The sequence below is a fragment of the Harmonia axyridis genome, chromosome 1, assembly GCF_914767665.1.
Source record: "Harmonia axyridis chromosome 1, icHarAxyr1.1, whole genome shotgun sequence".
Lineage (NCBI taxonomy): Eukaryota > Metazoa > Arthropoda > Insecta > Coleoptera > Coccinellidae > Harmonia > Harmonia axyridis.
In genome coordinates this window covers 46363584-46380410 of record NC_059501.1, presented here as the reverse complement: position 1 = coordinate 46380410, position 16827 = coordinate 46363584, and the positions used below count along the sequence as shown (strand labels likewise).

Below are 16827 nucleotides of genomic sequence, written 5' to 3'. Positions count from 1 at the left end.
TGCCTTTTCATTGAAATTAACGGAAATTTCCATGAATATCTATTAGTGATTTTTGCATTGAAAAATGTTGGTTGGCAGAACAGTTTTCTGTATCACAAATTTGACAGATAATATATAAATCCGTTTCAGTCTATTTTGTTCCACAAGATGTGCCGGAATGAACTGATTTGCCACATAATTAGAGAAGAGTGAATTAGATATTTATAATACAAGTGCAGAAGTTATTGATATTTTTCCAAGAGTTCAAAATGAACGAGTGGTAGAATGAGGCTTCTGTACGAGTTTTAAACATTATTTTCTCGAATTCACTGCCTTTTCATTGAAATCAACGGAAATTTCCATGAATATCTATTAGTGATTTTTCCATTGAAAAATGTTGGTTGGCAGAACAGTTTTCTGTATCACAAATTTGACAGATAATATATAAATCCGTTTCAGTCTATTTTGCTCCACAAGATGTGCCGGAATGAACTGATTTACCACATAATTAGAGAAGAGTATATCCAGAATTTTGTCATTTGAATATCGGAAATTCAATTAGTGAAATCAAATTAGTGTAGCTTTGATAATGAAAACAACTGTCACATGTAAAAAAATTAGATATTTTAAATTCTATGGTCATAGAGTATTATTGCTAGTCTGTCTGGAAACAGATCGAATGATATTGACCCTACGTATAACATAAATTCATAAAATCTCGAATAACTCTTGAATTATTGAATTTGGGAGTATAATCATGTTTGGACACTACCCTTATTTTTGACCATTGAATCCAACGAAATCTCAAAATAATAGGGTTCTAATTTGAAAATCGAAAGTTATGGTCAAATTTTGTTCACAATTTTTGGCTCAATATTTGAAACACCCTGTGATGATATTTCTAAAGTTCAAGATAAGCATGATATTCCTACATCGTTCTAGTTTGAGAAAGTGAATTGACTATACGCATAGGATAATCACAGTAAAAATACTTTACGTAATAGTGACTGTGGAAATTTTCTCTCTTTTTCGGTTTTTCCTTAATATTTTGAAACTATAAGGACTAATGCAATAATTTTAGGGAGAAGTAATTGAGAATGGAAATCTTGATAACATCAGAGACATAAAATGAAAAAAAAGTTTTTTTTTAATTCTTGTATCACCGGAAGTGCCGGAACTTCGAAAATATTTTAGCTGAATAGAGCATCATGAACAATATCATTTTCCGAATTTTTAGATTTCAAGTCGGCCACGTTCTCCAGAAACGTCTAATAGGCCGTCGAACTTGAAACACCCTGTATATGCATATAATATGTATGTTGTGAAAAGTTTTCTTGGTAATTGTGAAAATTTTATGTTCGTACTGTAGGTTAAGACAAAATATATAATAGTCGAAATAGTTTAGCCAATGTGTCCATTTTGTGTATTAAAAAGAGAACAAAATTGTTAAAAACTTCAAGGAATTTCTCAAAAATATTAAGCAAACTAGAAAATTGATCTTATTTTGAAAATTATTTACCTTTTGTATTTCTTTAATCCATCGATTCACTCCTGTTTGTAGTTGATTCAAAATGTTTGAATCTTCGAATAATTCTCCAAAATCAGCAACTTTTGGCTTTCTTCCTTCATCTGCACATTGTTTTATAACTTGGGCAACATAGGGGTGAACTTGCAGAGAAATTTCTGGTATATCAATATTTTGTTGCAAGTGAAGAAGCCCCATTTCTAATTCAGCAATTGTTTTTTCTACAGAGGGTGCCATTTTGTCTCCATCTCTAGAACACAAACAGGAATTACAGGATGGTTTTTTTGCTATTTAACACGTTTAACTGCGCTCGTTATATCCACACCGGTGCAGAGCGTGCGGTGTAAGGTGCGAAAGGTTGATATATCACGTGACCACGGTGAAAGAGTTGGGTGCGTGTTCTGGCGAACTATGACGGAGAGGATATCATAACATTAAAACATTACAACAATTGTTCGAAATGCTGTCCATTAACCTCAATGCACTTATGAACTCGCATAGCTGTTTCTTGAAGAACGTTTTAAAGTAGAGCAATATAATTGTATTTTCTTATTTTCTTTGTTTAATTAATTAATTTGTAATTTTGATTATATTGATCGTACATTTTATTATCAGGTATGGATAAATTCCTTATTAATAGTACTAATCAATGGTACCACGGTACCAATATGGTTCCATTTGAAAAAAGTGAGTTTTAGCCCAAAAACGATTACGATGAACTCTAATTGCTCATAAAAAACGCAATTCAGTATTTTTGACGGGATTTCATTTTTTCTGGTATTAGACGGGACAATTGGAATAAATCGGAACCATCATGGCACACTAAAATGGAAAACTAAAAATTGATTTATAAAAAATTTCGACTTTTGAAATATCACTTATGTGGTATCATTGGATTCAGAAAATTATGCAGATTTCAGAAATGTAATAATATACAGGGTGTTTCATTTAAAAATCGAAAGTTGATTTATACATCAAAAAGTGCCACTTATAGTCGCCGCCAAATAAGATGGCAAAACTAAGGCGTAGAGAGAGGTAATTCTATCTCCTTCGCACTATTACGGCATTGGTTCTGATTTCGAGACTGCTTAACTCAGTGGCATGGTAAATATATTGAATCGGTAATGATTATTCGAGATGAGGAAAAAAATATCAGAGGATAATATTTGAGATTGAGAGTAGAACCATTTATTATAAGAAAAGATAGAAAAAGTTTACATTTATAACAGATACTTTTATTTGAGAAAATAAGATATAATATATACAGGGTGAGTCTTTGACTTGTACATATATTTTAACCGAAGATTCTTGAGGTCAAAAGAAACACTTTTTTCATTTACCATTTTTTCCGATTCGGCCCTGTTAAAAAGATATAGCCATTTTAAATTTTCATAATGAGCTAATTCACCCCTGGTAACCGGAACACTGAAGTTTTCGCAAGTATAAGATATACAATTTGAACCTTAGAAATAAGCTACTAGATTGGAAAAGCATCATAAACTCACTTTAACATTCCATTTGTTGAACAAAGTAGTATTTATAATACAATAAATGAGTTATCCCAATTTCATTGACGATAAAGATTAAATGTTTTTCTGTTGATTTTCTATTTCATTTTCGATAATCACAACGAATTGAGCTCGCTACCACTCATATTAGCTTAGCTCTGATATTCATAATTTATATCCATTCATTTATTATATCGCATTTATAATATATCGCTGTTAATTTCATTTCGTACAATTTAACCTCACATTCTCAAATAAATAATATTCATCTGAGTTCTAACACAGACTAACTAGTAATCTGTGTTAGTAGTCTGTGGTATTAAGTTTGAACCTCAAATTTCGAGTGTTGCAAATTCAAACACAGCAGTTCGAATAATCTATGTTCTAACCTAAAATATTTATTTACAGTGAGATTACACTGTTGTTGTTATTATGATATTTGATATCTTAGAATATAGATAGAGTTCTAAGTTTGATATTATGTTAGCATGAAATGAAAATCATCGAAGATTTGAAGAATCCCAACAGAATATTGAAGTTCCATACATATTTTCGAGAAATTTAAAAACAATTTCCAAAATAATTGTGAGGATACAAAATAAATAAGTGTGCATTCTGATAGAATTTATCCTTCATGAAATGAAGCATTTGATTTGCTCCAACTATCTCATAAAAATAAAAATAATGATCTGCTTCATTATTTTTGGAGCCATCAGTGTGAAAATATGGAAATGAAGTTTTATGGCTCTGTAATCAATGGAAAATGTTAGACTCCACTTGTAATCAAATTTGTTCTATAATATGTACCTACATTATAGTCAACTCTACTACTTGATTCATCTTGATTTTGCTATTGAAAATAAATGAGAAGTATTCAATATAAATATTCACAGTTGAATATCCTGTTTCTTTCAACTCACCTATTTGTTTTCATATTAAAACAATTATGGCACTCTTGGAAGTATGTCAATCATATGCTCTTAGGATGAATTTATGGAATAGCAAAAGAATAAAAGTATTTAATCTCAATCACATGAAAATTTGTCTAGTATGTACTTAGTGGTATGTTTCGGTGTGAGTTTGAATGACCTTCGAAGAATACAGTATTGTTCGATAGCAGCAGCCTTTAGTGGGATATTGACTGTTGTCATTATAATGGGACTATTTTGTAAAAACTTTTTTAAACATTGGCTTTATGGGAAATCTGGACTTTTCAAAATAGAATGTTGATTTTAATGAAGTATCTTCTTATTATAAGAGCTGTGTCAAAGCTCAGTAATTTGTAATCAAATAGAAGAGTTGAGGTGAGCTCATTCAAATAACTTCATTTTCAAACTAAGTTGGCTAGTACTTCAATTCTAAAATCTGAGACATGACATCATAGTAAATGTTCATTTCTGTGGATTTTTTTCCACAACAGAACAGAGTTGCATTTAGCCAAAGTACCCAATTTTTCGAATTTCACAGATAATTTTTTTTTAAGATCAAGTTACTCGAAAACGGCGCTTTGTAGGAGAAAATATGAAGAATACTTTTATTTTTCAAATTAGCCAAATATTGTTCAATGAACGTTCAAATTCCTTTTAAGAGTTGGGTTCTTCGAATTTCTGGTATTTTTATGTGATGTAATGTTCATAATGAAGAAACTGAAAGATGTGTAGGGAATCTTGTGTTCGGAGAAGATGTATCACATCAAGGAAAAGCTATATTCCAAAAATCATTTCCTTCAATAAAACCATTTACGAGATATAGCTGAAAATCACATTTTTTTTATCGATTTTCAACAGCCTGTATCTTTGTAACCGGGCCGAATCGGAAAAAACTGTAAAGGAAAAAAGTGTTTCATTTGACCTCAGGAATCTTCGGTTGAAATATATGTACAAGTCAAAGACTCACCCTGTATATATATATATATAACTATTGTTGTAAGAGCCAAAATAAATATATTGAATGAAATTTAAGGGTCTTTAGGCTCGGGTTTTGGGAGTAAATGATTGACTACTCTTTATTCTATGCCAAGCTTTCGCATTAATTTAATGCTTCTTCAGGGCTTTGAATGTGAGGTTTTACATGGATAACATCTGCCACAAACGTTGTAACCAATAAAAACAAAAAGTTATATTTTGATTTCATAGGAATTCTCCAAAAACATGTCAACTAAATCTATTTTACAATTAAAAAACTCTTCCGGTTGATAATCTTATTTATACACAATTTAGTAACTATCATCTAAGATGAGTAAGAGTTTTTAAATTGTAAAATAGATTTAGTTGACGTGTTTTTGGAGAATTCCTATGAAATCAAAATATAACTTTTTGTTTTTATTGGTTACAACACCCGAGCCTAAAGACCCTTAAATTTCATTCTATATATATATATATATATATATATATATATATATATATATATATATATATATATAGATATATATATATATATATATACAGGGTGTTTCATCATAAACTGGACAAACATATATATTCGTGTAGAGGACATCGGGAGAATCATTTTTGCCTTATACAATATATCCCGTTTTCGACGCATAAGCGAGATACAGAGTGTTAAACGTCAATATTGAGCAAGATTTTTATGGGTATGGTCAGTTTTGTATAACACTCAATGAAATCTCAGTATTTTTGGGTCCTCTATTCAGAAAAGTTGATGAAATCCGAAAAAAGAATTACAAAATGGCGGAAAACCTGCAACGTTCCTATTTTTTTTTTCCGGTGGTCAAATTGAATTTTAGTTTCTGAATGAACACAATTTTCTGAGAATTTCTGTGCAAAAATTTTTTCAAAAATCGAACACAAATTTTTTTTTACATGTCTACAGCGATAAAAATATTTCACCCGAATGGGATGAATTTTTGTACAATTGTACTCCTCCAATTATCAATCACGAATATGAAAACAAAATTGTAAAATATTAAACGGTTTCGTTACTACAGCCATTCAAATGTTTCATTTAAACCTCCAAAAAAAATTTAGAATGCCTTCTTAGAGTCAAAATTATTAAATTATTGCCATTTCCAAAAATTCCGGATGCTGAAATGTATTTATACAAAAAAAATTCGGTGAAACTTAGTTGGGAGTCGAACCCTCGATTCCAACGTAAGTATTAATGAAGAAATTAAGACAGTTCTAAGGATATTAATATTCGTTGCTAAGCAACGGAAGTTCGTAGCTCATAGAATTCTACTGCTTATTTGAATTTCACTGAATATAATTTCGCAAGTATCGTGACACGAATTTGTTTGGAAACGAAAATGAAATATTCTCTTTTAGAAAAAAATTATATTGTGCAGGCTTATTATGAAGTGAATTGCTCAGGTAGAAAAGCAAGGGAAATTTACTGCCGCAGATTTCCAAGCAGAAATTTGCCAAACTTCAAAACTTTTTATGAAACAGTACGCAAATTACGTGAAGAAGGAGATTTGCACCGGAAAAAGAAGGAAACAATAAGAACAAACGATGATCGCATCCTTAATTTAGTAGGAGATAACCCAATGATTTCAACAAGAACTCTTTCGAACCACCCTTCAGTGAATAAAAGTAAAACTACTGTTTGGAGAGTACTCAAAAGGAACAGCTTCCATCCGTTCTATTTCCAACTTTGCCAAACTTTAAAGACGGTGATTTTCATAGAAGAAAAGAATTCTGTCAGTTTATTTTGAGAAGAGTACGTGGAAATAGGGATTTTCTCCATCAAATTTTATTTACGGATGAAGCTACTTTTCATAGGGATGGTTTCTTCAACAGAAAAAATAATATTTTATAGAAAAAATAATATTTTATGGCATAGAGAAAATCCGCATGCCACGGTATCAAAAAATAGCCAGAAGAGGTTTTCAGTTAATGTTTTGGCGGGAATAAAAGATAAATTCATTATCGGACCATACATTCTTCCTCAAACATTGACTGGAAACGGCTATTATCACTTCCTGACGGAGATTCTGCCAGATCTTCTTGAATATTCCGCTGAGTCAGATTCAGGGCATTTGGTACCAGCATGATGGTTGCCCTGCCCACATAACTCGTGATGTAAGAGGGTATCTAGATGAAGAATACCCACGCCGATGGATTGGCCGATTAGGACCTATCGCATGGCCTCCTCGTTCGCCGGATCTCACACCACTTGATTTTTATTTCTGGGGACATCTCAAAAGTCTTGTTTATGATAAGAGAGCTCCAGTAAACTCAAAGGAAGAACTTATTCAACGAATTGAATCAGCTGCCGAGGAGATCCGGCAAAACCCCGAAATGATACGTTCAGCGGTCGATATAGTGTTGCGAAAAGGGCGAGAATGTGTATTCTTAAAAATGGAAACATCTTCGAAAACGATTTATAAATTGATTTTTCCACAAATCTGTTTTTTTTGTGTTTATAAAATGTGGAATTATTAGTAAAAAATTCAGGTTTATTCCTTGAATATTCCTTGAATAATTCGTTTACTAATGAGCATGAACCATGACATTTTTTCCAAAAGAGAAAATTTCATTTTCGTTTCCAAACAAATTCGTGTCACGATACTTGCGAAATTATATTCAGTGAAAATTTAATAATTTTGACTCTAAGAAGGCATTCTAAATTTTTTTTGGAGGTTTAAATGAAACATTTGAATGGCTGTAGTAACGAAACCGTTTAATATTTTACAATTTTGTTTTCATATTCGTGATTGATAATTGAAGGAGTACAATTGTACAAAATTTCATCCATTTCGGGTGAAATATTTTTATCGCTGTAGACATGTAAAAAAAAATTTGTGTTCGATTTTTGAAAAAATTTTTGCACAGAAATTCTTAGAAAATTGTGTTCATTCAGAAACTGAAATTCAATTTGACCACCGGAAAAAAAAATTAGGAACGTTGCAGGTTTTCCGCCATTTTGTAATTCTTTTTTCCGATTTCATCAACTTTTCTGAATAGAGGACCCAAAACTACTGAGATTTCACCAAAAACCGTTTCTTTGAGTGTTATACAAAACTGACCATACCCATAAGAATCTTGCTCAATATTGACGTTTAACACCCTGTATCTCGCTTATGCGTCGAAAACGGGATATATTGTATAAGGCAAAAATGATTCTCCCGATGTCCTCTACACAAATATATATGTTTGTCCAGTTTATGATGAAACACCCTGTATATATATATACAGGGTGAGTCTTTGACTTGTACATATATTTTAACCAAAGATTCCTGAGGTCAAAAGAAACACTTTTTTCATTTACCATTTTTTCCGATTCGGCCCGGTTACTAAGATACAGGCTGTTGAAAATCGATAAAAAATGTGATTTTCGGCTATATCTCGTAAATGGTTCTATTGAAGGAAATGATTTTTGGAATATAGCTTTTCCTTGATGTGATACATCTCCTCCGAACACAAGATTCCCTACAAATCTTTCAGTTTCTTCATTATGAACATTACATCACATAAAAATACCAGAAAATCTAAGAACCCAACTCTTAAAATTAATTTGAAAGTTAATTGAAGAATATTTGGCTAATTTGAAAAATAAAAGTATTCCTCATATTTTCTCGTACAAAGCGCCGTTTTCGAGTAACTTGATCTTGAAAAAAAAAATTATCTGTGAAATTCAAAAAATTGGGTACTTTGGCTAAATGCAACTCTGTCCTGTTGTGGAAAAAAAAACCACAGAAATGAATATTTACTATGATGTCATGTCTCAGATTTTAGAATTGAAGTACTAGCCAACTTAGTTTGAAAATGAAGTTGTTTGAATAAGCTCACCTCAACTCTTCTATTTGATTACATATTATTGAGCTTTGACACAGCTCAGATAATAAGATACTTCATTAAAATCAACATTCTATTTTGAAAAGTCCAGATTTACCATAAAGCCCATGTTTAAAAAAAGTTTTCACAAAATAGTCCCATTTTAATGACAACAATCAATATCACACTAAAGACTGCCATCGAACAATACTGTATTCTTCTTGTGGTCATTCAAACTCACATCGAAACATACCACTAAGTACATACTAGACAAATTTTCATGTGATTGAGATTAAATACTTTTATTCTTTTGCTACTCCATAAATTCATCCTAAAGCATATGATTGACATACTTCCAAGAGTGCCATAATTGTTTTAATATGAAAACAAATAGGTGAGTTGAAAGAAACAGGATATTCAATTGTGGATATTTTCATTTTATGCAAATATAATATCAAATATCATAAGACAATAACAGTGTAAACTTTAAATGAATATTTTAGATTTTAGGTTAGAAGTTAGAACATAGACTATTGGAACTGTTGTGTTTAAATTTGCAACACTCGAAATTTGAGGTTCAAACTTAAAACCACAGACTACTAGTCTGTGTTAGAACTGTCACAGATGAATATATTCCAAGACAAAAATAAACTGAATATATCATACAGATATATTATTGTGAAGGATTAGACACAAAGTTGTCAAATTATTTGATTTATATTAAATATCCTTCATCAAGAAGACTCATTAAACTTTTATAATTTGATGTAATCATTTATTGATTAGAGAGTCAGTATCAACCAATTGATAAATTTAAAATTTCTGAAATTGTTTATTCAATTGTAAATGTCGATTGGTATATGTATTTCAAAAGAATAACAATGAAGAAATCTATGACTACCTTAGGTAATGGCTTGTTCTGTGAATCCTCACAAAAGCAACCGATACTGTTTAGTTAGTTTGTAGTTTCTTACTTGCAATTTTGTTGAGGTAGATATACACGTGGTAAGTTTGTAAATTTAATAATTCCGTTGAACTATAAGGCACTGATGAGGAAAAATTGTATTATTAAATACAAAAATTCCGAAACGTACGTCTGTCTTTATGTTAATTTAGTTGTTCAATTTATTAACCGTTTACTCAATTTGTGCAGTTTTAGTCATTTTGAAATTTTTCTTTTGGTTGATTATTAAATTTGTCATTTTTAGAATTGGAATATATTCCAAGACAAAAATAAACTGAATATATCATACAGATATATTATTGTGAAGGATTAGACACAAAGTTGTCAAATTATTTGATTTATATTAAATATCCTTCATCAAGAAGACTCATTAAACTTTTATAATTTGAGAATATTATTTATTTGAGAATGTAAGGTTAAATTACAACTCTAGTACGAAATCAAATAAACAACGATATATTGCGATATAAATGCGATATAATAAATGAATGGATATGAATTATGAATATCAGAGCTAAGCTGATATGGGTGGTAGCGAGCTCAATCCGTTATGATTATCAAGAGAAAAATATTTAATCTTTATCGTCAGTGAAATTGGGATAACCCATTTATTGTATTAAAAATACTACTTTGTTCAACAAATGGAATGTTAAAAGTGAGTTTATGATGGTTTTTTCAATTTAATAGCTTATTTCCAAGGTTCAAATTGTATATCTTATACTTGCGAAAACTTCAGTGTTCCGGTTACTAGGGGTGAATTAGCTCATTATGAAAATTTAAAATGGCTATATCTTTTTAACAGGGCCGAATCGGAAAAAATGGTAAATGAAAAAAGTGTTTCTTTTGACCCCAAGAATCTTCGGTTAAAATATATGTACAAGTCAAAGACTCACCCTGTATATATATATTATATATATATATATTATATATATATATATATATATATCAACAATTTTAATTCCCAATATACAACAATAGTTATAAGTATGATAAGGGGTGTGGGAAAATTGATAAGTGTTATAATTTCACTCTTCTTTATTTCATTTAGTCGACGTTTCGATCCCGATGGGGACCTTCTTCAGGACTCTAAAATAGCAATAGAAAACAGTCAAAAAACATGGCAATCACAAAACATGTAAAAATAGTACATACCGAAATACAGAGTTGTAAAGATCTTATTTGAACACAAATCAATAGCTCTCAAGAAAGCAATGAACAAGAACATCAACAAATTTAGCGAAAAAAGATCTGATATTTCGTTAGCACAAGAGTAGAAATCAATTATCATATGTAAATAAGGTAAACAGAATAATCAACAAAATGAGAGTTTGTCAAAAATGTTGTCAACCAGACTTGCCACAGAATACACGCACATGACAAATGAAACATAGAATAGCATTAAATCACACTTGGTCGCAGTAATTCACTCTCACCGAACTCAGAACAAATGCGATTATTGAAAGACTCCATGAACCGAATCCAATCCCCTCTCACAGAAATAGTCCGGAACACAGAATTCATTATTACGTTATCCCGACTGTAGAACTTGTGGAAATATTCATTCCATTTGATCCATCCAATTCACTGCCACCAAACTGGTCATAATGAATCAAATAAGTATAGATGGAGCTAATATTGTTTACATCCCTTCTGTAATTCATAGAACAAGTGTGGCGTTTAATATGGTACATCTCTAAGAAACATCTTTTCTTTCCACTAACTGCACATTCAAGAATTTTGGTGGAATCATAATTCATTGGGTGATCTTTGTCCCGGGTATGGTCTGCTAGGGCACAAATCTTACTTGAATTCTTGATGTCGCTCTTGTGTTGAGCAATCCTTCTCTTCAAAAGCTGAGATGTCTGACCAATATACACCTCACTACATATTGAACATGGAATACAATATACCACACCACTCATATTATCAACAGTCATCCCATCTTTCACTCGACTGTATAGTCTGTCAATTTTAAAATAAGATTTCGGAATCAATTTAATTTGTGTGGCCTTTAGGAGGTTAATTAATGCATTAGTCATACCATTTATTAGGGGAATAGAAGAGTAAAGAATTCTATCTACGTTCTCAGTGTCCACAGTGGTGGATGAGAACGTAGATAGATAATATGAGTGGTGTGGTATATTGTATTCCATGTTCAATATGTAGTGAGGTGTATATTGGTCAGACATCTCAGCTTTTGAAGAGAAGGATTGCTCAACACAAGAGCGACATCAAGAATTCAAGTAAGATTTGTGCCCTAGCAGACCATACCCGGGACAAAGATCACCCAATGAATTATGATTCCACCAAAATTCTTGAATGTGCAGTTAGTGGAAAGAAAAGATGTTTCTTAGAGATGTACCATATTAAACGCCACACTTGTTCTATGAATTACAGAAGGGATGTAAACAATATTAGCTCCATCTATACTTATTTGATTCATTATGACCAGTTTGGTGGCAGTGAATTGGATGGATCAAATGGAATGAATATTTCCACAAGTTCTACAGTCGGCATAACGTAATAATGAATTCTGTGTTCCGGACTATTTCTGTGAGAGGGGATTGGATTCGGTTCATGGAGTCTTTCAATAATCGCATTTGTTCTGAGTTCGGTGAGAGTGAATTACTGCGACCAAGTGTGATTTAATGCTATTCTATGTTTCATTTGTCATGTGCGTGTATTCTGTGGCAAGTCTGGTTGACAACATTTTTGACAAACTCTCATTTTGTTGATTATTCTGTTTACCTTATTTATATATGATAATTGATTTCTACTCTTGTGCTAACGAAATATCAGATCTTTTTTCGCTAAATTTGTTGATGTTCTTGTTCATTGCTTTCTTGAGAGCTATTGATTTGTGTTCAAATAAGATCTTTACAACTCTGTATTTCGGTATGTACTATTTTTACATGTTTTGTGATTGCCATGTTTTTTGACTGTTTTCTATTGCTATTGTAGAGTCCTGAAGAAGGTCCCCATCGGGATCGAAACGTCGACTAAATGAAATAAAGAAGAGTGAAATTATAACACTTATCAATTTTCCCACACCCCTTATCATACTTATAATTATATATATATATATATATATACATATATATATATATATATATATATATATATATATATATATATATATATATATATAATTCGTAAGAAAATTATTGATCGCAATATATCTAATGGATAAGAATGTTGGGATGTTTCGATCTAGGAAATTCAGTGATACACTTTTATATCATCCAAGCTTTCGGTAAGACTTCTTACCTTTCTCAAGGATCTGCAATATATATTAAATATAAACATTACAAATAGCAAGTTCACAAAACTAACGTACATATATTGTGGTTTTATTCCTTCCTGTTGATCTTATTTCAAAATATTCAAAAAACAAAATAGTTCAACCCAACTACTCTCTCACAGTAATAAAGATTAAACAAGTAACAAATATTATTGATAACACTCATATATTCTGTCAGACATCAAATTCATGTAAGGTAAACAAACCATGACCTAGATCGAAACATCCCAACATTCTTATCCATTATATATATATATATATATATATATTTATCCTGCTATCTTCAGAGCGTCCATACATTGACAATTTACCGCCTACCAAGCGTCCATATATGGACGCTTGGAAGTCTGCTTATGTTAAACCATTCCTAGTAGTCCTACGATCTCGTACACAAAAATTTTTGGGGACGCTCAGAAGATAGTGGGACGTAAATTTCAATATTCAACTAGTATATTATGGTTCAGCGTGTCCGCCGCTTGGGGCGCTCACTACAACTTCTGTATATTCCTCCACAGTATATACTGCTTTCACCTTACCGATTTCTGGGCGTCCTCGATGTCGAGGCAAACTGGCAACGCTGGTTTCTCGTGATTAATCATAATATTTCCCAAGTAGAGCGTTACCCCTGTTTTGATTGTTATGAATCATCACTTTTCTCGATAGCGGTGATTTTGTTCAATTCAGGGATAGTTCGCGCTTCCATAAAGACATCTGTTCGGATGTAATATTGATTTAGTGAATGTGCTCAATCTGTATATAGTTTCTGGAATCCAGATCTGTATCAGTTGTAATAATATTATATTTGAATTTAGGCTGGTCAATATAGTAAACAATTCTAGAAAAGCACTGACGTGAAGTCAGGAACTTTCGCGCGCATGTTAATATTCGTGTGGGATTGTTCTGAAGAAGCGGTCATCACGCAACTCTGCACAAAATTCTGTACTAGCAATTTTCAACTAGTAACTAAGTTTTTTCATGATAGGATTTTGAGTTTGAATCTTTAAAGGCTCCTCCTCAATATCTCAGAAACTACTCATGTGATCGAATTTAAATTTGTACTTACTTGTAGAATACTGGCGCCCAAAATTTTGTTGAGGTCGTATTGTTACTGAAATCTTAAAAGAATATTTTTCGAAAATATTTTTAATAATTTTTTTTCATCAGAAGCTACCAATCAGATTTCAGTGCATTTTTGCACACGCATTATTGTCAATATTTCACAATAGTGTACAAAATTTCAGTTCGTTCCGTTTTCAACTATCGGAGATATTGAGAAAAAAATTGTCAAAGGTCGCGTTTTTCTTAGGTTTCGTTCTTATTTCCAGAATAAGTCAAGAAATACTGATTCGATAATATCCAAAATGCGCAATTAGTAGAATACCGACGCACTTGCTCTTGCAACGATTTGTTAGAATCTTAATGTTTGTAAATTCAGAAAAAAACTATTTTCCTGACTTTTGTTGAAAAATTTTTTTTCGGTGTCTGTACATCATATTTCGATGAAAATCTGCATGGACCTTGAAGTTAATATTCAACAACAGTGGTGCAAATTTAAGTTAGATCTGATTTCAGTTTTAATAGAAAGTGGGAAAATTTCATGTTTTTTTCTAGGTATTGTTTGTTATTTACGGAATAATTCGGATCCAATCATGACAACATGTTCATTGATTGCAGAATACGAACGCACAATGGCCTACAAAATTAAGTTGGTATCGTTTTCTCAGTATATAAAAAAAAATATATAAAAGAACTGACGTGAAAGTCAGGAGCTTTTGCGCGCATATTTGAATTCCTTGGTGATTGTTTCGATGACACGATCATCAGGAAAATTTGAACAGAATTGTGTATTAGCATTTGCTAACTATAGTCCAAGTTTCGTCATCATCGGATTGGTATAATTTGATTTATTTCGGAAATAACAACGAAATCGAGAAATAAACAAGAAATTCGACATACTTTTGCCGTGAATCTCCGGAAAATGGAATCGAATCTGACTGAAATTTGACACACTGATGGAGAATATTAATCTCAAGGTTTGTGTGGAATTTTGTTTGAATCTGATGAATAGATTCTCGAAAAAAAATTTTTTACATCAAAAATTGGGAAAATTTTCCATAATTTTTTTTTGGTGTACTAACACAACGATATCGACGAATTTCTGCGAGCTAATGCACGTTAGTAATTCCTTCAGATTCATATTTCTGGAGTAATTTCAGAAATAATAATTATTAAGGAAAATATCACAAAATTCGACTTATTCTTTTTGCAATGTCTCCCAAAATTAAAATCGGATAAAATTAAAATTATGTGTACTGTTGAAAATATTGATATCAAAACATGTGCAAACACTAATTGGAAATCTGATGACTCCTTTTTGAAAAAAAAATTTTTTTCAAAAAAATTGCGAAAATTCTCGAAAAACAAATTTTTTTAAATTTACCAAACATACGATCTCATTGAAAAATTTCAAAAATTGCGTGTCAGTACTCCCCATTCACGTACTACGTTTGAATACGATCGCACATTTAGTTCCTAATATATTAATAACATAACCTCAAAATTTCAAATGATTCAAAACTCCGAAACCGCTCGACCAATGTGGCTGGTTAATGAACTCAACCGTCGCATTCTGATGCGCAAACTATTCCGAAAATCTAGATAGATGTCTTCGTTTTCCCGCAATCGTGACAACGGACGGAAGGTTGGCTGACCGGACAGAATTCATTTTAAAGACGGATTCTTCATCAGTGAGTCCAACCTAGCCGTTTGAGACCATTTTAGCGAAAAAATTTCAAAAAGACAGACATCGTGACAAAACGATAGATAGCACGCTGTTTCCCTAGAACATGCGCGCAAAAACGCGAAATTTGACATGTTTTTCCCTTTATCTCCTGAACTTAAAATCCAATCAAATTGAAATGCAGCCCACTGTTGAAGAATACGGAGCTTAGGTTCCCTAAAGTATTTCATTGGAATCTGAAGAATGGCAATTTTTTTTCAACAAAAATATGGAAAAATTTCTGAAAATATTTTTTTAAGAAGTCACTAACCAAACGATACCAACAAAATTTAGCGAGCAAACTGCGCGTTGATATTCTGAATCTAACCTCCTAATTTAATCATCATCGGGTATGAAATTTTCTAAAATGATTTGATTTTGACTTTACTAAATAATAAGATCAATACAATATTTTGCAAGTGGATATTCTTCAACCAATTGTCCAGTTCGGTTACAACAGGATCAATATTTTTGGGTAATCTCGGAGATAACAACGAAACCGAGGAACAAATTCTAGAAAAGCACTGACGTGAAATTATCCCTTGCGAACAAAAGATTAACTCTTCTTGCATTTTTTGCGCGCATGTTCTAGGGAAACAGCATGCTATCATTTCGGCACAATTTCTGTCTTTTTCGAATTTTTTCGCGAAAATGGTCTTAAACGACTAGTTTGGACTCACTGATGAAGAATCCGTTGTCAAAATCAATTCTATCCGACCGACCGTCCGTAAGCACGATAACGGGAAAACGCGAGTAGCCATCGATCAGAACATTTTTAGGGTTGGTTCAGTGTCACAATGCAGCGGCTAAGTTCGTTATCCGGCCAAATCGTTCAAGCGGTTTCGGAGTAATTGTCATTTGAATGTTGGAGGTTATTTAATCAATATCTCAGGAACTAATTGTGCGATCGCATTCAAACTTAGTACGTGAATTAGGTGTACTGACGCACAACTTTTCTGATTTTTTTCAATGAGATCGAATTCTTGGTAAATTTAAAAAAAATATATTTTGAAAATTTTTGCAATTTGTTTTGAAA

At 31.8% G+C, this 16827-nt stretch overlaps 1 protein-coding gene across 1 annotated transcript in view; it reads right to left on the bottom strand.

Annotated features, from left to right (window-relative positions):
• The window catches only part of LOC123675346 (dynein heavy chain, cytoplasmic), a 263591-nt gene that overhangs the window by 223137 nt on the left and 23627 nt on the right, over positions 1-16827 (bottom strand). Inside the window, exon 3 of the mRNA XM_045610709.1 lies at positions 1499-1754. Within this exon, the coding sequence (XP_045466665.1) occupies positions 1499-1754 (256 nt within the window). The remainder of the gene's footprint in view (positions 1-1498; positions 1755-16827) is intronic.